The sequence below is a fragment of the Lynx rufus genome, unplaced genomic scaffold (assembly GCF_022079265.1).
Source record: "Lynx rufus isolate CCGP_SWC_20201006 ecotype Redwood Valley unplaced genomic scaffold, mLynRuf1.p SCAF_27, whole genome shotgun sequence".
Lineage (NCBI taxonomy): Eukaryota > Metazoa > Chordata > Mammalia > Carnivora > Felidae > Lynx > Lynx rufus.
The window spans coordinates 586,329-612,363 of NW_025814842.1; the positions used below are offsets into that span (position 1 = coordinate 586,329).

At 52.4% G+C, this 26,035-nt stretch overlaps 1 protein-coding gene across 10 annotated transcripts in view; it reads left to right on the forward strand.

The window, feature by feature from the left end:
- The window catches only part of SUN1 (Sad1 and UNC84 domain containing 1), a 52,697-nt gene extending 26,662 nt beyond the window's left edge, over positions 1 to 26,035 (forward strand). For 3 of the 10 annotated variants that reach the window (XM_047089393.1, XM_047089391.1, XM_047089392.1), the window contains exons 7-23: positions 3,083 to 3,280; positions 3,849 to 3,932; positions 4,240 to 4,350; positions 5,422 to 5,520; positions 6,070 to 6,163; positions 7,875 to 7,933; positions 8,078 to 8,223; positions 8,688 to 8,864; positions 11,386 to 11,472; positions 12,609 to 12,652; positions 14,315 to 14,450; positions 16,120 to 16,371; positions 16,820 to 16,904; positions 19,679 to 19,794; positions 22,117 to 22,284; positions 23,871 to 23,963; positions 24,383 to 26,035. In XM_047089393.1, coding sequence (XP_046945349.1) covers positions 3,083 to 3,280; positions 3,849 to 3,932; positions 4,240 to 4,350; positions 5,422 to 5,520; positions 6,070 to 6,163; positions 7,875 to 7,933; positions 8,078 to 8,223; positions 8,688 to 8,864; positions 11,386 to 11,472; positions 12,609 to 12,652; positions 14,315 to 14,450; positions 16,120 to 16,371; positions 16,820 to 16,904; positions 19,679 to 19,794; positions 22,117 to 22,284; positions 23,871 to 23,963; positions 24,383 to 24,496 — 2,063 coding nt within the window. In that variant the 3' untranslated portion in view covers positions 24,497 to 26,035. The remainder of the gene's footprint in view (positions 1 to 3,082; positions 3,281 to 3,848; positions 3,933 to 4,239; positions 4,351 to 5,421; positions 5,521 to 6,069; positions 6,164 to 7,874; positions 7,934 to 8,077; positions 8,224 to 8,687; positions 8,865 to 11,385; positions 11,473 to 12,608; positions 12,653 to 14,314; positions 14,451 to 16,119; positions 16,372 to 16,819; positions 16,905 to 19,678; positions 19,795 to 22,116; positions 22,285 to 23,870; positions 23,964 to 24,382) is intronic. The other 7 variants (XM_047089396.1, XM_047089398.1, XM_047089397.1 and 4 more) reach the window with 4 other exon arrangements.

Below are 26,035 nucleotides of genomic sequence, written 5' to 3' on the forward strand. Positions count from 1 at the left end.
CAGTGCGGGTCTGGTAGTCGCCGCAGGGAGTCCCTTGCACTTTCTCATGGAGTTGGTCTTGAATGTTTTTGTGGAGAAAACACATTTTTATTTGCTTCGGGCTTCTGTGTTTATTACCTGCCTTGTTCTTTTAAATTAGAACAGTGATCATATGACCGACACTAATTTACTACTCTTAACAAACGTGTACTTCTCATTATTTGGGCAAAGTGTCTATCGAAGAACATTTGGAAACCACAGAGATGCACAAGGAGAATTACAGTCTCCTGGACCCTTCCACCCAGAGCTAACCCCGCTACACGGTGGGGCCAGCAGGCTTCTCCCTTGATCGCCCGGTCCAGACCACGCTGCGTGAATTAACCCCACACTCGTTTTGTGTCAGTGTTTTTGTTTGTAATTATGTTCTTGTTGTAAAACTTTGGAATGGTACAGCTAAAATAAGTTCCTTTCCCTTTTCCTTGTTCCTCCTCCACCCCCTCTGGTCTCCCTTCTAGAAGGAGCTGGTGCTGAGAGGAGTAGATCATGGGGGATTCTTTTGCTTTTAAAAATGAGGTAAAATGCACACAACCTCAAAAATTAACCAGTAACTATTTTACAGCTGACGATTAAATGGCATTTTTTAGTACATTCGCAATGTTGTGCAACTCCCACCTAAATTTTGCTTTTTTGTACCTATGGAATTACGTGCTCTGTTTTGTCTTAAATGCATCTTTCTTCGTTTTATGTGCCAAGTGAGAGTGACTTGATTTCTGACAGCTCTGATACTAGGTGCACGTGCCAAAGTCTAGTTCATCAGTTTCGTATCCAGACAGACATTCAGGTTTTTCTGTTTGTATCCCTTTAAAAGCAGCGTTCTTCGGGTGTGTCTCCTTCTGCGTACCTATGTGTGTACGTGGGCAGATCCTTCCGTGCGGTGGAAAAACCAGAACGGGTGCGTTCAAGGCCGCAGAGCCATGTGGGTTCTGAGGACTGGACCTTTTGAGGTTCGGGAGAACTCGTACACCCTTGATGCGGTTCACATCAAAAAGGCTTTACATTTAAAAGGCTCGGACGTCTTTCCTTTGGGACGTCCAGCCGTCCTCTCCAGAGGAGGGTACTGATGGGGTGTGTGCAGAGGGCCAGACTGGAGTCCCCTTAGGAAGCTGGGAGCTTGGGAGGAGCCTAGCGCCCGCAGGGCCTTCCTGGGCCTCAGGCTGACCTGAGTCCTTCCTGTGTTCCCAGGGAAGCACCCAGGGGATCTGGAAACAGACTCTTCTGTAGTCTCTGTCTTGCCTAAGGCAACGCATAAAGCCCCCAACAAAAGGTAGAAGTTAAAGATAGGTCGCTGCTCTGAAAAATTGTCACTTGTCGTGGTGGCTTACAGCAGAATTTTGCTTATTGGACCAGCCTCAGGCTCTAGAGAAAGAAGGACTTAAATGCCTGCTTCCTTTGGGTGAGTGCAGCGGAGCCACCAGGCGGGGTGTGGCTGTCACCAAGCGAGCAGATGCAGTGTAGACACAGCTGTGGCGGGCCAGCTGCAGGCGCCGTCCCTGAGCTGGGCAGCTGAGACACGAGGGCTGGACCCTAAGTCAGGAGAAGCCTCTGTCCTGAAGATGCCGCAGTTAGCAATTAAGTAGTTAAAACCCGTTTCCACTTGCGCTTCCTACATTGATGTCACTCTGGGAAGAAAATGGTTTTGTGCAGTTTCAGGTTAAAATTTTTTTTTTAACGTGTACTCATTTTTGAGAGAGACAGAATGCGAGTGGGTTGGGGCAGAGAGAGAGGGAGACACAGAAGCAGAAGCAGGCTCCAGGCTCTGAGCCATCAGCACAGAGCCTGACGCGGGGCTCGAACTCACGAGCTGTGAGATCATGACCTGAGCCGAAGTCGGATGCTCAACCGACTGAGCCACCCGGGCGCCCCCATGTGCAGTTTCAGTTTAAATAGATTCTCCAGTTGACTCCCCAGAGACTGACCCGCACTGTTTTCCCAGGACGGCAGCATGCGGGTCCCCGCCCCGTGTGCTCTCGCCAGGGCTCCGTTTTTCCTTTTAAACTTCTGCCAACTTGGTGGGTAAAAAATGGAGTTTCAGTGTTTTTGATTATCAGGGAACCAGACCACGTATTACCTCTCAGTAGGTTTTTTCTCTTTGTACGGAGCTTTGTAGCCAGTTTTCACCGGAGCGTAGAACAGGAGAGTGAGCAGAGTGGGGACCGACCACGGTCCACGGGTTCCACGGTGCTTTTGGCACCGGACTCTAGGCCACAAATGGCCTCCATAAAAAAAAAACACACACCTCATCTTATTTCTTTAAAATCACACCCACCCAGACTTCAGCAGTCCCAGCTGGCCTCCTGCCGCATGCTGGCGCAAGGGCCCCTGACCGGGCGGTACGGGGACCGGTCTCAGAAGCGCTTCTGGGCAGGCCCTGGCCTTGCCACCGGGTCTCCGTGTGAGGGGAGCTGTCAGGAATGCAGAGTTCCGGCAACTGGAACTTGTAGACCATCGCCCTGCACATTTTAGGTTAATAGGATGGACACAGCAGAGATCATGTCGTATCTTCTGAAGCTCTAGGCCCTGATAAAAAGCAGAGAGGACCGCTGAGGATTGCTGGCTTAGTTGTTCCAGAATCTAACTGCTCCTCCCAGGCGCTCTTGCCGGTGGTTTCTGGCGCAGGCATCTTTGCAGCTGCTGGTCGTATCCGATGGTCCTTTTGTAGGCAGGTGACAGAGTGAACTGGGCGGGCCAGAGGCCAGTTAAGGGAGGGGCTGTCGAGCAGTATGTAGATTTGGGGTGTACGTCAGCAGAATTGGGGTGCAGTTACCTCAGACTGGCTGTTTTGTGCAGGCTCGCCTGGGCCAGAGATCTGGCATTGGGCTCGCCGTTACAGGTTTGCCGTGTCGCTCTGCCTCTGTCAGGAGGTGACATGTGCCACGCGAGGCGGTGACATTTGTCGTCAGGGCTTTTCCCAAGTCCTCTCTGATGTACCTTTGAAGAGTTGGTTCTGCTCTTCCCGAGATGAATAATTTGGCTCTCTGACTTTTCAGGGGAGTAGATGTTGGCCCTGTGGGAAGAAATAACTCTGTTCACGGTTTTTCAATAGGCGGTGCCTCTTTCCACACGGATAGGATTTTGTGGCTGGCCGCGGACACTTCGTCATCCCTGTCGTCATTCTTAGCCCACCTTTTCCGAGTGGTTTTAATGAAGCTCAATTATGAATCAGGAAATTACAAATTGAAAAGTTACGAATCAAAAGATCGTGAATCAAAAAGCTATGAGTCAAAAAGCCATGAATCAAAAGGTATTTAAATAATTTTTCTTCCTCCTTTTTCCACCTAATCATGCTTTCAAGGTGGAGAAAACACCGCTTTTCCTGCGTGGCGCTTTCGCCACGTTGCTCCTCTCACGCCCTTTCCGCGGACTTTCTCGTGGTGCTTTGTTCGGGTCTTCCTACGAGGGGCTTATGGAACTCTCTAACATGTGCTGCTTTGGTTCTGTTTTCTGAAAGCGGACCAGCGCTTCAGTGTTTTTCAAGTCACTTTTTAAAAAGTTAACGTCCTCCACTTTCGATTCGTATTCCCTCTTGAAGGCAGAAGTAGCTTATTTGAATGGCACTTAGAAGGTAGTGGTCTCCGGCCGTTCTTGAGCAGGCCCGTCCGTCTCTGTTGCATTGGCTGTGGGTGCCTTGCTCGGCCAGCTGGGGCCCGCGCGCGAGCGTCTCCCTGGCAGCGCCCCGTCGCCCCGCCTCCCCTGCGCGGCTGCGGCTGCGCAGTGGGCCGGCCTGAGGCCCGCGGGCTTGGCCTCGCGTGCCCTCCGGCCCGAAGTCCGCCTCCGCGAGCGTCTCTGAGCCTTTTTTGCGTGTATTGCAGCTCTTTCCGGTCACTGTGGCACAGTGGATGTAGGAGGGCTTCTCAGAGAGGACGGCCGCCTCAGTGTAAACGGGGAGTCCCCGTGTAAGTATGGCCGCGCCGCGCGTGGGACGCTGGGCACTGGCGGGGGCTGCCGCAGGTGGTGGCGCGAGGCCGCCGACACGGCCCCACGGCGCCCCGGCGCGCAGCCCTCGCGGGTTAGCGCGGGCCGACCCCTCGCAAGAGGCGCCGGCAGCCCCAGATTGCGTTTGCTGTGACATGTCCGTGTATGTATTTTCCTGCACAATTGAGTTTCCTAATGTTTTCAAACCGCCATTGTTGTGCACAGTCGAGATTGACCAGGTCTGCGTGGTAATCTGTCAAATTAACTGCTTGTCACCACCACCCACAGGCGATGACTGTGAGGGGAAGAAGCTCCTTGAAACGCACACAGACATCCGCTTGCGGTCCTCAAGGCCAGAGAGGGTGGCGGGGGCCATTTGGCACGTCTTTTCTTACGCAGGTTGTGTCTCATACCTTTTTGTTTTGTTCTTATCGTGTTCTTCTTCGCAAATGCTGTGGCTCCTTGTTTGTTTGTGTCGTAAAAACTGACAGGAAGAGTACTGACTTTAGCTTGAAATACAGAGACTGTCTCTGTCGGGAAGCTCCTTTGGAACGTATCGAGTACAGGCTAAACGTCTGAGAAGTTACCTGCTTGAGGTGACACGACGGGTTAGAAAGGCTGGTCGTCCTCCCGGGTGCAGCTCAGTAGGAGCCGTTGCCCCGTGCATCGCTCCCGTGACCGCCGTGTCCTGAGCCTTTGCGGCAAGGAGGTGTGCGTGCACAATTACGTGTTTTCTAACTTACACCCCTAAGTTTCTTGCTAAAGGGGCACCTTTTTTAGACTTTTTTTTTTTAAGCTAAACTTCAAAAGTAATGGCCTCTTACCTGTTAATAAAACATAAAATGATAGATTAAAAACTCCTGTTCAACGATGTTTCTTTTCCTCTCAGGCATGTTAGAATTAACAGCGTCAGGAGTCAACACGCAAATGCGTATATAACTTTCAGCAGTTTTTCTGCCTTATGAGATGCGTGGTGTTTGATAACCAAAGTCTATCATGTTAGTCTGTTACCCAGTGGTACTGCCGTTTGTCATTCCAAAATACTTTTTCACTAGAAAGTGCTAACTTGTAGAATGATCAAGTGAAGACCAAGTCTATGGTTTTGGAGCCACCGTGGTCTCACCTAGAGCACGTTAAACTGCTGGTGTCCACAGATTTTATCTGTTAGCTCCAGCGGTGGGCGTGGGGGTAGCTGCCCGCCACCCTCAGGGCTTTCTGTAGGGGAGTCTGCCTTGCCTGCGTTGGGAGGAAGTGAATGCGGCAGCGTTTCATAATTGAATTTCAGAATCTCGCTCGGACTTAAATAGTTGATTATTTCTTCTCCTTGAGAAGAGACTCTTGACGTAACTCATTTGAGAGTCTTGGTAAAATGGATCCCAGTGGGAATTTCTTGTACTGTAACTACGGAGAGCTGGTTTTCGGGTGTGAGTTTTGAGTGTGCCCCTCTTGCACGCATCTTGTCTATCACAGGTCACCTCTTGGTACAGATGCTGCAGAGGATTGGAGCTTCCGGATGGTTTGTGTCGAAGACACTGTTGTCGCTCCTTTGGTTGGCCGTGGTTGCTCCAGGTGGTTATTCTGGCTCTCTGTGTTAGCGCTCTCTCCAGGGCTTTGGGCAGCCAGCGCCTGCAAGAGATGACTTACCTAACCAGACGGAAGTTTCGTTTCAGGGCTACGTGCTTTGATCCTTGACATAACATGTTTCGTTCTCGGTTGCGTAGAAGTGCTAACACACTGTGTTCTCGGGTGTGTGAGGGTGTGTGAGCGTCTTCGTCTCTCCTCTGTGTTGTGTCCTGTGTTAAGTCTAGCTGCTTGAGTTAACTGTAATTGAGAATGCATGAATTTGGGGTTTCCCCTTTTTATCATTGTTCTGCGGCTCTGTCAGCATTCCATATTGCTTTGTGCTTATGACGTCCCTGTGTTTGACTGTATGGATATTCCTGCCGTGACGATCGGCGTCTTAATGTGCGCCATCCCTAATTTCATCTAAGCATACTTACGTGATATTTGTTTGCACGTTGCCTTGTGCTCTCTTTTGGCCTTCACGAAAACTGTCTATTTAGGAATTTGATTTCCCAAAGACCATTTCTTTAGAATGTTTGGTGTTTTCTCTTTTAGGGAAGGCAGCCTCTGGAATATTCTGGTGGCTAGGGATTGGATGGTACCAGTTTGTTACTTTGATTTCTTGGCTGAATGTGTTTCTTCTTACAAGGTAAGAAAACCAGTATCATGTCAACTCAATGTTTTTTGTTTGTTTTTTAACATTTATTTATTTATTTATTTATTTATTTAATTTATTTATCTAGAGAAACAGCAAAGGGGGAATGGCAGAGAGAGAGGGAGAGAGAATCCCAAGTAGGCTCTAGGCTGTCAGCAGAGAGCCAGATGCAGGGCTCAGACTCACGAACCATGAGATCGTGGTCTGAGCTAAAGTCAAGAGTCAGACACTTAACCAACTGAGCACCCCGGGCGCCCCTCAACTTGGTGTTTTAAAGAACTGACTTTGTGGGATGCCTGGGTGGCTCAGTCAGCGAAGTGTCCGACTTCGGCTCAGGTCATGATCTCGTGGTTCGTGAGTTCGAGCCCTGCGTCAGGCTCTGTGCTGACAGCTCAGAGCCTGGAACCTGCTTCAGATTCTGTGTCTCCCTCTCTCTCTGTGCCTCCCCCATTTGCACTGTGTCTCTCTCAAAAATAAACGTTAAAAAAATTTTTATAATAAAATATTGACCTTGTGCTAATTGCAGGACATAATTTGATTTGTTGGGTTTTTTGTTTGGGTTTTTTTGTTTGTTTGTTTTTATTATTATTATTTTTTTTTACTGTTTATTTATTTTTGACAGAGAGCATGAGTTGGGGAGGGGCAGAGAGAGAGGGAGACACAGAATCCGGAGTAGGTTCCAGGCTCTGAGCTGTCAGCACAGAGCCCGATGCGGGGCTCGAACTCACAGACCACAAGATCATGACCGGAGCCTAAGTCGGACAGTCAGTCGACTGCGCCACCCAGGCGCCCCTCTTTTGTTTATTTTTTTAATGTTTATTCATGACCTGAGCCTAAGTCAGACGCTTAACCGACTGAGGCCCCCAGGCACCCCTGATTTGATGTTTTATAATGATTTATGTTCTGTTTACATTTTTATAGTTCAGTATATTAATGTCTTGCCTATTTTATATCACTTTATTTTTATTTCTTAATTTTTGAGAGACGGCACACGCGTGTGTGCACACGCCTTTGAGGGGGAAAGGGGCGGAGGGAGAGGATCCTAAGTAGGATCCTGATGCAGGGCTTGGTCTCCCAACTGTGAGATGATAATCTGAGCTGGAATCCAGAGTTGGATGCTTAACCCACTGAGCCGTCCGGGCACCCCTGTGTCACCTCATAGTTTACAAAGTGCTCTCATGTTTTTATTTAATCTTTCAGACCACTTCTGTGAGAAAGGAAAGGCACTGTCATTCTTAGAGCACAGGGGTGACCCAGGTCGGGAGGGGGATGGTCAGGACTGGGAGCCAGACCGGGCAGTTCCTCCAGCTCCCAGTGACCTTAGTGTGGCTAGTGACCAAAGCTCTTTAGTGCCCTGCGTGGCACCTTGCATGTCAAGAGTTAGTGAATATAGTCGGTGGTTAATATGGGCCAGGAGACATCATTTTATGGACAGGCTCCCCTGTAGGCACCGAGGGGGTGCCTGGCTGGCTCAGTCGGGGAGCCTGCGACGCTGGAGCTCTGGGTTATGCGTCCAAGCCCCACGTTAGGTGTGGAGCCTACTTTGCAAACAGACAGACAGCTGTAACTGCATTTCTAATACTGTCGACTTTCATTTTGAAATAAGAGTGGGGTTATTTGGTATGAAATTACGCAGAGAGGTAAAATGGAATGGCGATCCTGCCCTTTCTTTTTCCCAAGGTAATATTTTTCTTTTTATTCCTAGGTGCCTTCGAAACATTTGCAAGTTTTTAATCTTGTTCATTCCATTATTACTTTTACTAGGTAAGTAGAATTCGACCTACTTACCTCAGATGATTAACGGATACACGTAAAGGTGAAAGGAGGGAAGGGGGTGCGGACCTCAGTGCACGTTGTGCAGAGCGTTGTCTGCACATACACGTGCAGCTGGTCTCTCTCCTCTTCTAGGTGCAGGTCTGTCCCTGTGTGGCCAGGGACACTTCCTGTCAGGCCTTCCTGTGTTCAACTGGACACGTGCGCACGGAACCCAGAGGGTGGACATCCCTGAGGGCACCTTCACACCTGATGCCCCTCATCTGAGCCAGCCGCCAGAGGTAGCCACCCAGGAAGCCCCCTTCTCCGGCCTTCCCCATCCGTAGTCCTCCCAGTAGGTTTTCGTACTGCTGGGAACAGGTGCCCTGCCCTGTGTTAGAAAGTATGTTTAAACATCAGATAGGCAAGGCTTAAGACTTGCTCCTTAAATGTTCGGAGATAGTTTGGGTAATGCCTATTTAAATTTTCTCATTCCGTTAATTTTAATTAAAAAAAAAAAACACAGCGTTTACTACTTTGGAAAATACAGAGTGTATGAAGAAGAAAATACAACCCCCGCATGTCTGCCACGTGGGGAAAATCCCTGATGACGGCTGTCGTCACGTTGTGTATCCGTAGCGTTTAGGGGACCTTTCACTGCAGTGTTTGGTTTGTGCTTTTGACTCAAAACTGCGCTTCAGATTATTTGACGCCAGACGGAGTTCTCCATTTGTGTTGCGGTTGGAACTTGCTGTCCCTGTTGTAGGGCGGCGGCGAGGCTTTCCCCCGGCGTCCGATGAGCGAGGTGGAAAGGCAGGTGGCCTCGTTGTCTGGACAGTGTCACGGCCACGACGAGAAGCTCCGAGAGCTGGCAGCTGTGCTTCGGAGACTGCAGGCGCGGGTGGACCAGATGGACGGAGACGGCGGCGGGACCCTGTCCCTGGTTAGAAGAGCGGTGGGGCGGCCTTCAGGGGCCACACGTGCTGGCGGACTGTCGGGCTCCGAGGTTGTGCCCAGCAGTTCCCCAGGGTCTGTTCTCTTCGTGGGGATGAAGAGTGGGAGAGGCACGGAGGGGACAGGTGGCCGTGCCAATCGGTCGTTGGGAGCCGTGTGCTGTCCCGTGACCGGGAGCTCCGGCGGGCAGCGCGGAGATCTCGTGCCCGGGTACCCCGCTCTGCAGGTGGCTCCTGGCCTGCGTCTTAATCTGAAAATGGCCTGTCACAATTCAGTGACGTTTCATCTCAGTAGGGATTTGCTTTGCGCTTCCTGTCAACACTGATTTGAAAAGTTCAAGTCTGATGTAAAATGTCTCGCGGTCATCAAGCGGTTAAGAGTAGCTGCTTCTCTGTCCGGAACCCTGAAGAGAGTCTTGTTTATTTGGTATATTCTCAAGGAGAGACCTGTCAGTCCACTCTCCCCACGGCTGATGTTTATTTTCTTAGGTTCCAACATGCGTGTTTATTCAGTGTTTAGATGCTTTGGGTTGAAATCTTTCAAATACCGGTTGCCCCTTGCCCTAACAACCTGCTGTTCCCTCACGTCTCTGGTCTTGACCAAGAGCCCCTCCCCACTCAGCACCAGAGTCAAGGTGTGAGCCCATCTCCCCTCCCTCACTGGTGCCGCTGGCCTCCAGCCTGGGCACCCCCAAGGCCCTGCGTGGAACCTGGTCCTGCCGTGCCCCTGGGCAAGCCTGCCTCTTGTCTCTAAGGCCAGCACCCCCACACTTGGCCTCGGGGGAGCACTGCCCACCCCATGGCCCCGCCCACCACCTTCCCCACCCACCTTTCAAGTCACTGTCTTCTCACACCTGATGGGGACCAAAAGGAATGTTAGTGGAGTGAATGACCCTTTTCTCAACTCTGGTTTGGCCTGAGGAACATCACTAGTTTTCATTGTGATGTGTTGATAGCATGGGAGGACGCTCAGGTGACAGGGTGCAGTTTGCACCTTCTCTGCACGGCCCCCGCTTGCCCCCAGCGTGCCCCCCACCTTGCCCACCGCTTGCCCCCCCCGCTCGTTCCCGGCTTACTCCCGCTTGCCACCAGTGTGCCCCCCAGCCTGTCCCCCACTTGCCCCCAGCGTGCTCCCCAGCTTGTCCCCAACTTGCCCCCCAGCTTATCCCCCGCTTGCCCACAGCGTGCCCCCCACTTGCTCCCCAGCTTGTCCCCCAGCTTGTCCCTGCTTGTCCCCCACCTTGCCCCCCATTTGTCCCCCGCTTGCCCCCAGCGTGCCCCCCAGCTTGTCCCCAACTTGCCCCCAGCTTGTCCCCCAGCGTGTCTCCCACTTGCCCCCAGCTTGTCCCCAGCTTGCCATGCTTGGAGTGTTTGTACCTGCTCAGGGAGCATTGGCGTCCTTCATTGATTCCTCAGTCGTTGCTTATTTTTTGTTTTCTTGACCATAAAGTTGGGATGACTTCAGTCACATCCCGCTGGCACAGTTATGACTGGTCTGTTCTTGTTGGCCAGGTGAGAACTCTGTAGATGGAAAGGGTGAATGGGAACTTGGCCCGTTTTTTGCAGACGGGACGGGAATAGTGGGAAGGGTTGAAGCGCGTCCGTCTCGAGGGAGATGCCGGTTTGAAAAACAAGATAGCTGGACTGGATCCGTGATGCACCACCTACAACAGTCCAGCTGTCCCCGTGGGCAGAACGTTTGTGGGTGAGCAGAGTCCCATCAGGTAGCATGTGCTCCTAGCTGAGGCAGCCTGAAATACTGTCACCACCGCGGGGCGAGAGGACCGTGAAGTCCTTGATAAAACAGTGGCGAGCTCCTTTGCCTATGACTTAGTTCCTTCTCTTGTGGAGAAAAGAAATGGTAGCTAAAAACAACAAACCCACAGACAAACCCAAGAATCCGTTTTAGTGTAGTACAGATGACCAAATTTTGTGCATCCTGGGCTCATCTTATTAAACTTAGGTTATAAATTAGCATACGTACAGATTTCACGGGTTCGTCTTACACCATTTTCCAGTATTTACCTGTGTGCAGTGTGAACTGCAGTTTTCTGGGGTTCACCTGTGCTGGAAAACTCTTCTCATCTGATGCAACTGTCTCTCGTCTCTCGTGTTGTGAGCGCAGAGGAGAGCTCATCTGTGCAGCACTTTGTCCCTTTCCTCCCGGCTGCGCTCCGCAGCCTGGTGGGGAAGTGCTCCCGCCAGGTCACGTGTGGCGCCTGGCGGTGTGTCGCACACTGGGAGCGGCTCACATGGCAGGGGCTGTCCGTGCAGCGTCCCCTGAGAGTCGCAAGGCGTCCACGTGTTCGCTCGCATCTGGAGAAGTGGGACTGTGTTGAGCTCCGGGGTTCAGGGTGGGGTGAGGACCCTGAGGGACCCCAGGATGCCAGGCCGTGACCGGGCGCCCTCGAGTGTTTGGGGTTCTGTACAGAAACGACTGCCAGGTCGTGGCTGCTTGTTAACGCCCCTCTACCGTGTGCTCACTCCTGTTCCTTTCCAATCCTTTCCAAGACTGACTCCGTGACCTTCCGCCGGGAGCACGAATCGCGAATCTCAAACCTAGAGGACGTTCTTGGAAAGCTGACAGAAAAATCCGAGGTTTGCATTCTCGACCTTTCACTTGTGGCCCCAGCAGTGAGAGGACATCGGGGTCGGCCCCGGTTGTCCCGCTCCTCAGCCTTTAAAGTGCCTCTTTTAGGGGGCTTGCTGTTGTCTTTTGTAAAACTGAAAAATCTTTCTCACTGTTGCCTCCCACCCCTGGTAGCTCCCTGTCATCGCGTTAGCGTGTGTGCCTCACGGACTCCGAGGTGTCTGAGGGGGCCCTGAGCTCAGGTGGCAGCGGGGGGACCGAGCTGTGGCCGGCTCTCCAGGTTCCAGGGCCCCTCTTTCTTCTCGATGTCCCACAGCCTCCCCCAGAGTGACTGTGTCTGACAGACCAGATTAATTTTCTGGTGGAAGAGCTGTTATTATCAGGTATTGGTGAAGGCAGAGGAGGGAGGCCAGGATGTTTGCAGTGATCTGAGCCAGCAAGACCATGGGGCGCTCAGATTCAGGGTCAGCGGGCACCTTCGGACCCAGCGTGAGCCGTGGTGCAGCCCTGGGGGTCTTGGGGCAGCTGCCGTGTTCCTGCCCAGGGGAGCCAGGCAAGCTCAGGTCACCCGCTGACCAGGGTGCCTGTGGCACTGAGGAGAGGTGGGCAGCCGGAGAAGGAAGCGAGAGGGCAGGGACGGCCTTCGCTTCGCTCTGTGCCGGGAGGACGCCCCCCTCCGTTCGGTTACAGTTTGAAGAGGCGCAGTTCTCGACTCGCTGTGGTCTCGTTAGCTCCCGCGTCTCTGGACGGACCCTGTTCATCATCACATCTTTGTGTGTGTGTTTGTCATTTCCTTATCCTGCCACGTTCAGAAAAGACTTGCCAGAGGTGGTGGCAGTGTTCCAGTCCTTGTCCTGGGTGCTGGTTACGGGAGCTGCTTGTTTGGAAAATCCATCAGGCTGTCCCATGTGACGGGCACCGCTCTCTGAATACACATTGTGTGTGTGTTAATAGTTTTCTTTGAAAAAATAAGCATCCCTCCCCTGCCAGCTAGCAGGCAGGTCTGGGCTTTGAACTAAAGGGAAAACTCACAGATAAATATGTGTAGTTTCATATGGAAACACATGGTTAATTGAGTGTCTGATCTATAAAATGCTAGTATGTAACTCTTGTATATAAACAGATTTCTTTCTCTCACCTTTAGGCCATCCAGAAGGAATTAGAACAGACCAAGCTGAGAACAGCTAGGTAGGATAATTTTGAATAAATTAAAATTTTGTCTTCTGTGTTTCCTTGTTGTGTGGGACAGAGCGGTCATTGGCAGGACCCCGTGTGCACCTCTAGTTACTGGGCTTTGTGGGTGAACACATTCCCACGGCATCTTGGTGGGCGACCCTTGGCGGCACTGACGACAGAGAGGCTCCCTGCGGGGCCCCGGTAGGAGGTGGGCTTCTGGGCCTGGACGCGCACCGCCTCAGCAGCTTCTCCTGCGGGCCGCCCCTGGCCGTCCAGGACCGCCCTTTTGTAAGGGGCCTTCTCACATACAGGACGGGGGCGCTGTGCCACACCTCTGGGCTGTGTTTTGGCCGCCTAAACAGCCCTGTCCCCAAGCAGTTTCTGGGGGCATGCTGTTGGGGTCCTCACTGCCCCGGCCTTTTCTCTGGCACCTTTATCGGCTCCCCCGGATTCTTCTGGAAGTACGCCATTCCCTTCCCTTGATACGCTGGAAGCTGCACATCGTTTTCCACACCCTCCAATTTTATCCATGTGGGCCCTGTGCAGCCCCCCCCATTTGTGTTTGTGACATGACACCTGTGCCCTTCTGTCCCTCCTGTCACTCCTGTGGCTCCACGTGGGGGACCAGACGATGAGTTCTAACTCTGCACCTTCCTGTCTCTGGCTCTTAGATCCCGTATCACTATTTTAGACCCCATATATCCTTCCGTCAGGATGGATATGAGTGTTAACAGCACATCTTAATTCCATTTCAGAGCCTGTATTTCCACAAGAAGGTTTGTTGCTATGCCGATATGTGGATGCTAAAATGGTTTTCCCGGACTCTCCTGCCTGGAGACATGTAGTGTTGGTGGCTTACCAACCACAGCTGCCTCTAAGCAAATACAATATCACAATATTTTGCGTCATAATGTACAATTTCTACATAAAAATAGGAATTACTAAGACAAACTCTGAAGCCGTACGTTTTTCAGTTCAGTTACCTGTTCCATTAGCATGAAAATTTCATGTTCAACATTGTAATGGTTGTTGATAAATTTGTCTGATTTTAGATGTCTTTTTTATAGTTTTGAGGAGATAGATACAGGTTTTATTTATTATTTATTTATTTATTTATTTATTTATTTATTTATTTATTCTTCTTTTAACGCCTGTTTATTTTTGAGGGAGAGAGAGTGCCTGATGGCGAGCGGGACAGGGTCAGAGGGGGAGGGAGACACAGAATCCGAAGCTGTGCTGACAGCTCAGAGCCCAACGTGGGGCTCGAACTCATGGACCGCGAGATCATGACCTGAGCTGAAGTCTGACCCTTAACTGAGCCACCCAGGCGCCCCTATTTATTTCTTTTAGAGATGTGGGTTTTAAGTACTAAGTAGTTTTGAGAGCTTTCTCCTGCTACTGACAGCCGCTGGGAGTAAGTAGCATGTGTTAGACATCTTACCTGAACACCAGGGCACGTTTGTGTGTTCATGCGTGCACTGCTGTGGAAGAAGGTCTCTTTGGGATTTGACTTGAAACTTCTAAGTTCCCATGTTAAGGTGGGACAGGTCGCTGTGTTTACAGTATTGACTTGTCTGTGGGGTTGTGGGTCCCTCCACGTGTTTATCGCACGCGTTTACTTTAAGCGTGTGCGACTGGGGACGCCTGACTTCCTTCCTCCTCCCGATTTCCCAGCGGGCTTGAGGAAGAGCCGCACCTCCTTTCCATGGTTAAGCAGCTGGAACTGGAGCTGGGTCATCTGAGATCAGAATTGTCCAGGTGGCAGCATTTGAAAACCAGTTGTGAGGAAGTCAGCACGATACACGGAAAGGCAAGTTGTAAAATGTTTTATCATAGAAAATAAACACTATAGTTGAACTTTTATGTTCATGAACTTCAACTTTCTTTAGAACTTTTATTATATTTTAAGTTATTTACTTATGTACGTATTTATTTATTTTGAGAGAGCGTGCAGAGGAGGGGCAGAGAGGATCCCGGGCAGGCCCCATACAGTCAGTACAGTGCAGTGCAGAGCCTGATGCAAGGCTTCATCCCACGAACCATGAATGAGATCACAGTCTGAGCTGAAGTCAAGAGTCGGACGCTTAACCGCACGAGTCACCCTACATCTGAAGTTTTAAACCTTTAAGATAGCATTTAACATTTAACATAAAATAGTTAATATTCAGCTCTCCTGGAATTTCCTCTAGCACATTAGCACCTAGGTGTGCATCTGTCCACACTTTGTGTGCAGATGGCCATGTGCCAGTGTTGGTTTGGGGGCAGGCCATTTTGTACATCTTTTCACCAGAGTAGATTCGCACGGCACTCTGACGCTTAGCTTCCTGTTGCCACATATCCCAGTGATGTTTCAGGCCCCAGTTTCTTTATGCAAAAGAGGAAATCCAGACGTTTATGCTGCATGAAAATGGAAAAAGAAACATTTGAATGGCAAAAGCTATCGTAAGTCAGAGTCGGACAGTAGATTGGGAAAAAGTGTCTGCGATACAGTTGATGAAATCATCTCTGCTCTGCAAAGAGCTCCTGGCATTGGCCACAGCAAAGACAGTGGGGACGTGGGCAAAGCATGTGAGCGGGTCACTCGTTTCCACTCCTCGGGTTTGCAGACGAAAGTGAACACCTGTCCTTCGGCCCTCAAAGTGGCCATGAGAGGGAGGACAGACCCACCCCCACCCCCCCAGCACTGACTCGGGGAGACAGTTTCCTTGTGGCTGGTGGGACTGGGTACCTCCACCCTCGTGGGGGAGATCTTGGGATATCAGCCAGTTACACAGATGCAAATTCCGAACCTGGCAGCAGCCCGCTTGGGGCCCCCGGCAGCAATGAGAGCGGCAGGCAGACGGAACCGCGGAGGCCGTGAGGAGCCTTGCAGGGTTAGTGCTGGAGGGCTCGCAGGGCTGGAGGCCGTGGCACATCTGTGGCCTGTGAACGAGGGCCGCCGTTCACGCGGGAGAGGGTGTCCCTAGTGCGGAGCGCTGCGGAGCTGTGCGAGGGGCCAGGTGGGCCTCCCGGCCTTGCTGTGGGACTCTGTGCTTTCTCCTGTGCATCCGTCCGTGCCGCATCCGTCACAGAGCCAGGGCGGGTAGAGCGAGAGCACGGGGGCATTTCTGGCACATGGAAAGTCACACGTATGTTGTTTACGTGACTGCTTCCTTACCGCACCGAGTTTGCAGAGCGGGGGCTCCTTCTTCTGTGCACCTGACCCATGAGTCACTCCCCCAGTGAGTGCCTGCTGAGGGGCGCGTGCAGGGCGACCACGTTGGAGGAGCCTCCCTTCCCTCGGCCCTCCTATAACGTATTCCAATGCTTTTGGAGAGCTCCTCGAGTTTAACGTGAAGGGAGAAAGTTGTCACAGTTACATTATGGGTTTTGGAGAAGGTTTGTGGTCCTTTCGAGGTGTTAAGGTGGCAGAAATGAAGCTTTTAGATGGTTTAGTTAAAACAGTAAGTTCACGTTCTGCTTACTAATGATTTTACTAGGTGGACGCCCAAGTCAGAGAAACTATCAAGCTCATGTTCTCCGATGAGCAAGGCGGTTCTCTGGAATGGCTGCTACAGAAACTTTCTTCCCGGCTCGTCAGCAAGGGTGATTTGCAGGGTTTGTTGCGGGATTTGGAGCTGCAGGTGCTGGAGAGCGTCACCCGCCACACTTCTGTGACACAGCAGGTCTCCGGCCCTGAGACCGCACCGTCTGCTGCGAATGAGGCCGGGGCTTCTGGGATAACGGAAGCGGTAAGTAGGCGATGGGAAATGTTTGAGGCGTGTATCGTGATGGAACTGATGACCTGGTTACCGAGCTGGCAGATCCTGAGATCTTACCCGACCAGGGTCCCCCAGGGATGTGGTTGTGGTCGCAGAGGTGCTTGGCGCCGTGTGGGGTACGGAGAGGGTGCCAGGTCGGCGGGCTGTGGCTGCTCTCGCTGCCGGTCAGCCGCTGCCTGGGGGCCTGGTCTCTGGAGCAGTGACCGTCGTGGCTGTGTGTGAGCCCCGGGTCAAGGGTGGTGCCGTCCCACCTCCACGTGGCGGCCCTGTGGTCTGGCGCAGGGCTGACACTCCCCGTGCCTGTGAATTCTGCTACAGTTAACTGAAGATGCCTTTCTAGTAAGACATCGGGCCTTCATTTCTCTATCGACACCTGAGCCTTGTTTGGCCCCCACTAATGCACGTTGCCTCCGTCCAGCAAGCACGTGTCCTCGTGAACAACGCCCTGAAGCTGTATTCCCAAGATAAGACCGGGATGGTGGACTTCGCCCTGGAGTCTGGTGGTGAGTAGACTGAACACGGTGGTCACCTGCTGGCGGGCTTGCAGACGCGACCGCTGCTACCTGCCCCGATTCCATCTGGCCCCGAACCTGCTAGAACTGGGTAGTCCCCGGTGCTCTTGATTTAGCGTGTGGTCAGGTTCTCCCACAGAAGGCCGGTGTTTATGCTCACACGTCCATGGGCGTGAGCCCGTGTAACTGTGGGCATCAGCAAAGTCCCAATTTGGGGGCATTTGAGTAGCTTTTAGATTTTTCTAGCTACATCAGAGTTTACTGCCACAGAAATATTGCTTAAGTATTTACGATCTTTTGCGTTGTAAGGCGTGTTTTTTTTAAGTAATGAAGTACAGTAAATTGGTACCAGAAAAGTGGTTTTTAAATGGTTTCCGAGAGCACCCGATACGTGAACACGTGTTGTTTAGGTGTCCAGTGAGCGATGTTTAAATGCCTGCTGCGTGTGAGGACTGTTCTGGGTCCCGGCCCTACGGGAGCTGTCACTCTGTAGGGGACACAGATGACAGACAGGACGTAGCCAGTGGTACCTGTCCGTGAAAACGGCTGCTGAATACGTAGAGCGATGGGGATGCTGTTCTGGTTCCGCAAAGACATCAAGGAGAAAATTGTGGTCCATTAAGTCGGGGAGGTGCTGTGTGCCCGCGTGCCCAGGCTCAGGGCCCGGGTGTATTTGGAGGAACAGAATTGCGGTTTAGTGGGGCGCCCGGTGGGCTCAGTTGGTAGATCGTGGGACTCTTGATCTCCAGGTCATGAGTTCAAGCCCTGCGTTGGGCTTCATGCTTCGTGAGGCCCACTTAAAAAAGTGAAATTAAATTTAAAAAATTAACAAAGAATTTAAGAGGATCGTGGTTTGGTGAAGTGGTTCGCACGCTTCCCGTCACCTGCCTCCTCGGGGACGTTCGGGACAGCGCCTGGATCAAACACAGAGCGTCTCTGTGAAGAAATGGGCCTGTGTCCATGCCACACGAGACAGGTCGAGACTCCAGGTGACATGATGTCTGTTCGGGGAAGGTTTGGCCACCATGTGTGTAAGAGAAAATCTTAGTTTTCTGAGTTTTTAAAATGTGGGAATTGCAGACCAAGGGTTAGCAGACCAACATTTTCTCTTAGGAGGTTCTTTTTTAGAGCGAGGGTGTGCGCGTGTGGTCTGGGGCAGAGGGAGAGAGAGAGAATCTTCAACAGGCTTCACAGCCACACGGAGCCCGACACGGGGCTCAATCCCATCACCCTGGGACGCTCAACCGACTGCGCCACCCAGGCGCCTGAAACAGAGGGTCTTGCCACGTGGTAGCCAGTGCAAGCGTCGGGGAGCCCTGCACGGCAGCAGGGACACGGTTTACCCTAACCCAGCCCTTGAGGAAACCCGAGCGCCGCCCCTGGTCAGGAGCCTGGTCCCCACTGGCCCCACTGCAGCCGCGGCCATGACGCCGGCCGTCTGTGTCTCTGCAGCGGCGCCGCGTGCTGGCCCGGAGCCTCTGTTGCGAGCAAAGTCCTCCACGTTCTTCTGATGCTGGATGGGAGTCAGGAAGGCCGTCGACTCTTCTATGTGTGTATTTTGTTGAGAATGACTGTTCTAGAATATCGTGATAAACACGTTTTTGAAATTCAGTGATTTATGAAGAAACTATTTGCAATTCTGAGACATGAAATGCTCTTCTAACCATTCAGCTGGGTCATTGTTTTCTTAGAAGCATAACTAATCCTTACAGATTTGTATGTCATTAATTTGGAATTTGGGCAGTTTTGATGAGGTTGAACTGAAGGTTCTGTCACTACGCAAGGCATCTGTCGACTCTGTTTTTTACAGTGTCTGTACTTAAGGACGCTTTTTGTTTTCAGTGAGAATAGGATGTTTAAAGGCACAATACAAAGGTTCAGAAATTCAAGTCTGTTGATCAGTGAGGTCAGAATCACTTTCTCTTCTTGTTTGAGTTCCCAGCGCCCAGGTCTGCCCCCCACGGTCAGGGGAAGTGCCCTCACGCGCGCGCCTGTGTAGGTGTCCTGAGGGGTTTGATGGACAGCCACACTCGGGAGCCATGGCCTCTTAGAATACAAGCTTCTCGGGAGCTTGTATTTGCATTTGTATGACGTTTTAATTTGTTGTTGTTCCCCACGCCAGCTCACGTGCCTTGCCACCAGCATCCTGTCTGCCCTGTTTCCTGTTGAGGGGCAAACTGGACCTTTCTTTTTTTTTTTTTTTTAACACTTCTTTTTAATGGAGATACAATTCACATAAGCTAAGCTTCACCCTTTGAAAAGCGTCTGATGTGGCGGGTTCGTGGTCACTGTGTCGTGCAGCCGTCTCGCTCCAGAATATTTGTGTTACTCCAAGGAGACCCCTGGACCTGGTAGCACACGCCGCCCCCCCCCCCCCCGCCGTTCCCTGAGCAGCTGCTGATCGAGCGTGTCCCATCGCTGTGGCCTGTCCACAGTAGGCCCTCTGAGAGCAGACGCACCTGCGCACCTGTCAGGCAGCTCTGGTGCCTGTCGATTTGTCATTTATTTAGAAAGAGGAACAAAAGCTCGTTGAGAGTCGCCATAGTGCAGACAGGGGGGGCTTCCCTTGTGTCCTGAAGCGGCTGCAGACTCTGAATGCCCGGCTTGGCAGAAGAGTGAGCGAGCCTGGGGCCCATCACAGAGCAGACGGTTCCCTGTGGACACAGAGACCTGCACGTGAGCCCCCGCGGCGGGGACGGGCCCCCCGTGACCGCTTTCCCGGCGGCCGGTGCAGACACCCAGGCAGCTCCGACCTCTGCTTTCAGGTGGAAGCATCCTGAGCACTCGCTGCTCGGAGACGTATGAGACCAAGACCGCACTGATCAGCCTCTTCGGGATCCCGCTCTGGTACTTCTCCCAGTCCCCCCGCGTCGTGATCCAGGTGAGCCGGCCGGCCCGGGGTCTGCGCACAGCCCCCGGCACCACCCCGATACCTCCGATCCCCTCGCTGTGCTCGTGTGCCCTCGTCCGCGAGCCTGTCCCCGCGGTCCCCGCAGAGGCGATGCTCCGCTGTGGCCATGCTCACGGCCGAGGACCTTCCCTCGTGAGACAAGCTCGCGCTTTCTCGGTCTTTAAAGAGGCAGAGCAGGTGGACACGGTCGCACCTCAGGGAAGGTGCCTCCGCGGGACTGAGCCCCGGGGGCCTGGGGGGCCCGTGCTCACACAGCATTTGCGGCTGCCTCTGTCCGGGGTGCCCTCAGCACACGCTGCTGCTCCGCGCCCGTTTTACGTGGTCCGTCCCAAAGACTCAGGGGAGGAATTTCAACTGTATGTTGGTTTCCCTTCAGTTCTGAAATGCTGCCTTGTGTTAAGGACAGTTTTGAAGAAAGGTCAAACGATTCCTTTTGTGGGAACGGTGCACAGGATAGCTGTCTTTCACTTGGAAACACATCCAGTCTTAGAGAATTCGTGAATTACCGTGAACATTTAAGTATCGGTAAACTTAACATTTCGGAGCCCGGGTGCTGTCCTGGTAGCCTGGCTGTGGTCTGGTGCGCGGGACCGGCTTCCCTTCAGTCCTGAGCGCGTGTCGGGCGGGGTGCCCATCGCTGCGGGCGGGTGGACCCCACGGCGGGTGCGCACCCCCAGGCGCGGGGCGGACGGCCGCGTGCCCCTGCACCGGTTTGTGGGTGCTCCCGGGACCCCGGCAGGCGCTGCCTCGGCTGCAGGGTGGGGCCGTTTGCCGTCATAACAGTTCAGAGGTCTTGATGTTCCTGTCGTCCCCCCGGTACCACACTGGCCCACGGAAGTCGTGCCCGCTCCGCCGCCTGGATCCGTGACACTCTGTGTTAGGCGTGCGTGAGGAAGGGACTGCTCTGTGAGGAGCACCCACACGGGAACCTGGACGGGGAGGCTGCACGTGAGGCACTGGTGCCTGCAGACACACGACCGGCTCCTGCCTCCACAACCAAGGCAGGGCAGCCGAGAGAGTGTCCCCCAGCCCCCCAGGGCTCAGGCCCAGACCTTCTTGTAGAGGGCACAGCCAGGGCTCACTGAATGGTGCCACCCTCCAGGGTGCTGGGGAAGCTGTTCCCAGTGAGGGCACCCTCCGTGCACAGAGCTTAACCCTTGAGGTCCCAGTCCATTTGCACAGGGCAGGTACAGAGGATACATAAATCAGGAACGAGGGATCAACCAAAACTGAGTACAGGCGTGAGCAAATACACAGGTGTCGCTGTGTCTGTCCCTTCCCCTCCTGCTCCAGCTCACGAGCAGCTGCCTGCCAGGGACCCTGCCTCGTTCACTTGGTGCTTTCTGGCCAGCACAGTGCATGCACCAGGCCCCCCGTCACAGGCATGGTGGCTTCTCTCACAAAAATATCCCTACGCCTGTGTCGTTTTGTATTTTGCCAGTGTATCTTAGGGACAGCAGAGGGCAGCTGGGTCAGAGGGTAGATGCCGGGACGGGCTGTGCTGGATAGCGCCAGGTTACGGAGGGGCACGTTCTAACCGGCGTGTGTTAGAGTCGACGCTGCCCCCGGTTCAAGGACAGACACTGTCAAACCCGTGCATTATTGTTGATCCTTTCGGTGAAAAAGGGTAACCACCTGTCGTTTGAATTTGTATTTCTATTGTTATTACATAGCATGCAGCATCTTTTCATATGTTTGAGGACCATTTAAATTTACTTCTTTTAAAAAATGAGTTTGTCTTGTCTATTTTCGTTTAAGGCGCTGGTTACCTTAACTTTTATGAAACTCATTGACATACTGGAGATCGTCACCCTCTGGAGTTTAAGTTGCGAAGGCCTTTCCGCATTTTGTCTTTTGATCTTGCTTAGGATGGCTGTTTACCGTGTAGAAGTTTGTTTATTACTACGTCAGTATTACTAGTATCTTGTCGTTGCTGTGTGTTAAGTTTCAGATTGTCAGATACGTTCTTCAGGGCTCGTTCAACCTGCAGTTGACCCTCAACGACAGGTTTGAGCCGTGCGGGTCCGCTTCTGCACTGTCCTCCCCGTCACGAGCTCTGTGGTGCTGCTTCTCTCTAGTTTATTTCATTGTAAGGGTGCAGTGTGTCGCCCGTGCAGAAGGTGTGTGATGCCCATGCAGCAAGCCCTCTGGCCGCCTGTGGGCTGTCAGTAGAGGTGCTGGGGAGCCAGAGATTATTCGTGGGGTCTTCACCGTGCAGGCAGCTAGTACCCCGGCCCCCGTGCCGTTCTAGGGTCACGTGTGTTAAGCTTTCGGTTTTTGCCTTTTCTCTAGCCTGACATCTATCCGGGCAACTGCTGGGCATTCAGGGGCTCCCAGGGGTACCTCGTGGTGAGGCTGTCCATGGAGATCCACCCGACCACCTTCACTCTGGAGCACATACCAAAGACGCTGTCGCCCACGGGCAACATCACCAGCGCCCCCAAGGACTTCGCGGTCTATGTGAGTGAGCCTCGTCCCGGCTCTCCCCTCCCTTCAGTTCCAGAACCTCCCTCAGATGAGCCCAGAAAAGGCTGTCGACACAAGTCTGTGTCACCGGCCCCTGTCCCCCCATCAGTGCTCTGAGCCGGTTACATGCGGAGGGAGACGGTCCAGTCTATCTCAGGGAGGCCAGTGGGCGTGGACTGTGCTCGCTGCCCCCCGCTCTGTGGGAGTGCTGCCCTCAGGACCAGTCCCTCCGACCCGGAGAGTTCTGTGTCTAGAGAACGTTTGCCCATTCGGCCATAAAGGCAGGCGTGACAACTATACGCTGCTGAACTTACAGAAAACTCCCAAACACGAAAGTTGGAGAAAGAGCCCCCAGAATCCCAGCACCCAGAGAACTCATTGTTCATATCCTGGCGTTTTCTGCTCTGTCCACTTTTTTCCCTGTAAAAGATACAGCCGAGACGGCACAGTTTGTATTTTGTGATGCCGATAAACGCTTTGTACGCATCTTTAAATACGTGAAACACCGTCACGTAGCGAGGCGCTCGCATACCTTTCCACTTCTCCCGCTGTCGCCGCAGCTTCTGTGTTGGGGGCCGGCGGCCGTACCCGCGGTCTCCCTCCGCCCCCCCCGTAGACTGGACGCTCACAGTGGCACCACCGTGTACCTCGTGGCGGGGGGCGGAAGGGGGGCGTGAGCATGCCCTGGCCAGTGCTTCACCTCACTGAGCCCTCTGGTCCTAACCTCCACTAGCCTGGCCGGTAAAAACGGCCTACTTGGTCTACGTTTCTGTGTTTCACACGCATGTTTCCTCTTTTGTAGGTTCATTTTGTTTTCATTCATTTATCTTCCGGGAGTCTTAGTTTCCTTAAGCACATCTGAGCTCTTTCCACATAGAAACGCCTGTCACGCGTCCCTCTTACAGACACCCTTCCCAGTGTGCGTCCCGATGCTGCACGTAGCCACCTCTGCTCGTCCTCTGCCACTGCTTCCACGCTTCGCACGGAAGTCCCTTCCCGCTCTGACCCACTCTGACAGTCGCCTGTCCTTCCCACTGGCTGCTTCCTTGATGCGCCAAAATACAAACCACAGTCACCCCTTAGCCACGTTAAGCGTGCGGATTCGGCGCGTTCACGAGGCCGTGCCGCTGCCGCGCCATCCTCACGGAACTTCGTCTTCCCAAACCGAGCCCCCGTCCCTGTTCCACACTAGCTCCTGGCGCCCCGTCTGCCCTCGTGCGAGTCGGCCTCCGGCTTCACGGCCTGCTGAGCCGCCGTCCTTTTCCCGGGCTCATCCGATGCCCCGGGGCTCCGCTGTGGCGTGTGGAGCGCCGCGGGCCGGGCGGTCACAGAGGGGTGCCTGCGGTCAGTCCCTCCTCTCTTGCTAGCTTGCCGGTTCCAGCTGTGCTTTTCCCTGTCCACGTCCGAGAGGAACAATACCTCCCTCGGGGGCCTGTCGTGAGCTGTGTGGTTGTGGAATGCCCAGCGTTTACCAGGTCTTCTGGAGAAGGCCTTATTCCTGCTTTAATCTTCCCAGATTGTGTAGAAGGAGAGCAGTGTCGTTTTTCCATTTGTTAACGACTGTGTGGCTTTGGTCTCAGGGACTAGAAAACGAACACCAGGAGGAAGGACGGCTCCTGGGACGGTTTACATATGATCAAGACGGGGAGTCCCTCCAGATGTTCCACGCGCCGGTAAGCACTTGCGCGGCTCGGCCCGGCCCGTAGCTTCCCGAGGCCTGACCCGCGCTCCGCCTGCTCTCGGCTCGGCAGGAGCCCCCGCTGGCCTCAGCAAAGCTGCCCGGTGGGGTCCGTGGGCACCAGCCTGAGCGAGTGACCCTGAGCCTCCTGACTTTTCCCAGAGGAGCCTTCTTAGCGTATATTTGGTTCCACGTGCATGTGTCCCGTTGCCGGAAGCCGAAAGTAAATCTGGGGCCCGCTAGGAGTCCCGTTTCTACCCGAGCTACGTGTCCTAGGATCCGTGACTTAGTTCATACTGAGAACTTAATCCTCCAGCTTGACCGCTTACTCTCAAATATCGTGGTCGGGAAAGTGATCAGGCTTGGGGTGTTCATGTGGATAATCGTGATTTCCTCCCCACCTTGTGATTCCAGAAAAGACCCGAGAGAGCTTTCCAAATAGTGGAACTTCGGATTTTCTCTAACTGGGGCCATCCGGAATACACGTGTCTTTATCGGTTCAGAGTCCACGGAGAACCCATCAAGTAAAGATCCCGCTGTCGGTTCTTGTACATCTTGTATATACTGGGACAGCCTGACACACTGGAACCCTTTGTGAACCAGGGCACACGGAGCAACAGGATACGGTCACCCCTAAATAAGCGCCACCGACTGCCACTGGGAGTGGACGCCCTGCTTGCTCTCCTGTCCACAGAAAACACTGCATGTCGAATGCGTAGTTTCACCGAGGTCTGCCAGCAACAGCCGATCTCTGTGGAGATTCCTTTGAATGTGTGGGTCACAAAGACACATGTGTTGTTCTGGGGATTTGTTTTTGAACATGAAGCTCTTGATACTTGTATTTTCTTGACATCAGGAACGAAGCAAATGAAATTAAAAGGTCGAAGTGTTTGAAGCTTTGATATCTAGCCTTTCACTGGCCCTTCTCAAGGACTTTCGGGGGCAGATCGATTTCATGTGTTCGATCCAGCACACGTTTCTTTCAGGGAAAAACCGCGTCACCAAGTTTCGGTTGTGAACTCCTTTTTTCCAGGGTAGGATTTTTCCCTTTATCCCGCACCAGGTGGGGAAATTCCTGCAATGTGTTTTTCTGCTTAGTCTGTTTTACTGTGGGCTGAAGGGGGGTCTCACATGAAAGGGGGCGGTCTGGATCTAAATGGACACGTCAGTCGAGCTCTCAGGTCTCAAGGAGGCTCATCCCCCCGGGGGCTGTCCCCGAGTCTGTGCAGTGTCCGAGGGAGCCGGGACACCCAGGCTTGTGGGTGTCGTCTGCGTCTGGTTTGAATTTTGCTGCAGAGTTGAACACTAACCTGCTCCCTGTCTTTCCGAGTCTAAAATTTTTCCTCCACTGACGGTTATCCAAGGGGATTGTTCAGGGTAGCAAATTCTTGAAACCATTACATTTTGTGGTTATACTTTTTCTCACAGTGGCACTTTCTTCCCGCCTCTAGCTGGGATTTGCCTCTTACTATGGCTGTCGGCCGTTCTCAATTCCTTGAGACTCATTGTTTATAGTTAATATTTAATATTTAGACTATTTTACTGAGCAGACTTTATAAATGAGATATCTGCAAGGCACTTAAAGTGTTACAGATGTTTTAAAAATTATTTAAGTTTTATTGGTTAAGACCGTTCTTTTGGTGTTCTCATAAATACTGTATTTTCAGAAAAAGAAAATGATGGTGCTGACTGGTTTTCTGAAGAGTTTTATGTATATTGCACAACAGTCCTCAGATACATAAAAACTACACAAAGTAGCATTTTTTTCACTCTTCTTAGAATTGGGACTAACTAATGCCTATGCAGTTAAGTCAGATAAAATGTATACAGATGTTTCATATATTACGGGATAAATCTATAAATCAAAATTTCCTATATAAAACTAAATTTGGGAGTTGGGTGGAAGTATTTTGAATATTTATTTTTAAAGATGCAAGATAGGACTTTGTGCGCGGTATTTTTGTAAATGCTTTCCAAAACACTTGTCTTTGGTAGTGCTGCTTTTGCTGCCACCAAATTGATAAGATGCTATTGAAATGTTTAAATAAAGAGTTTAAATTTTTAAAA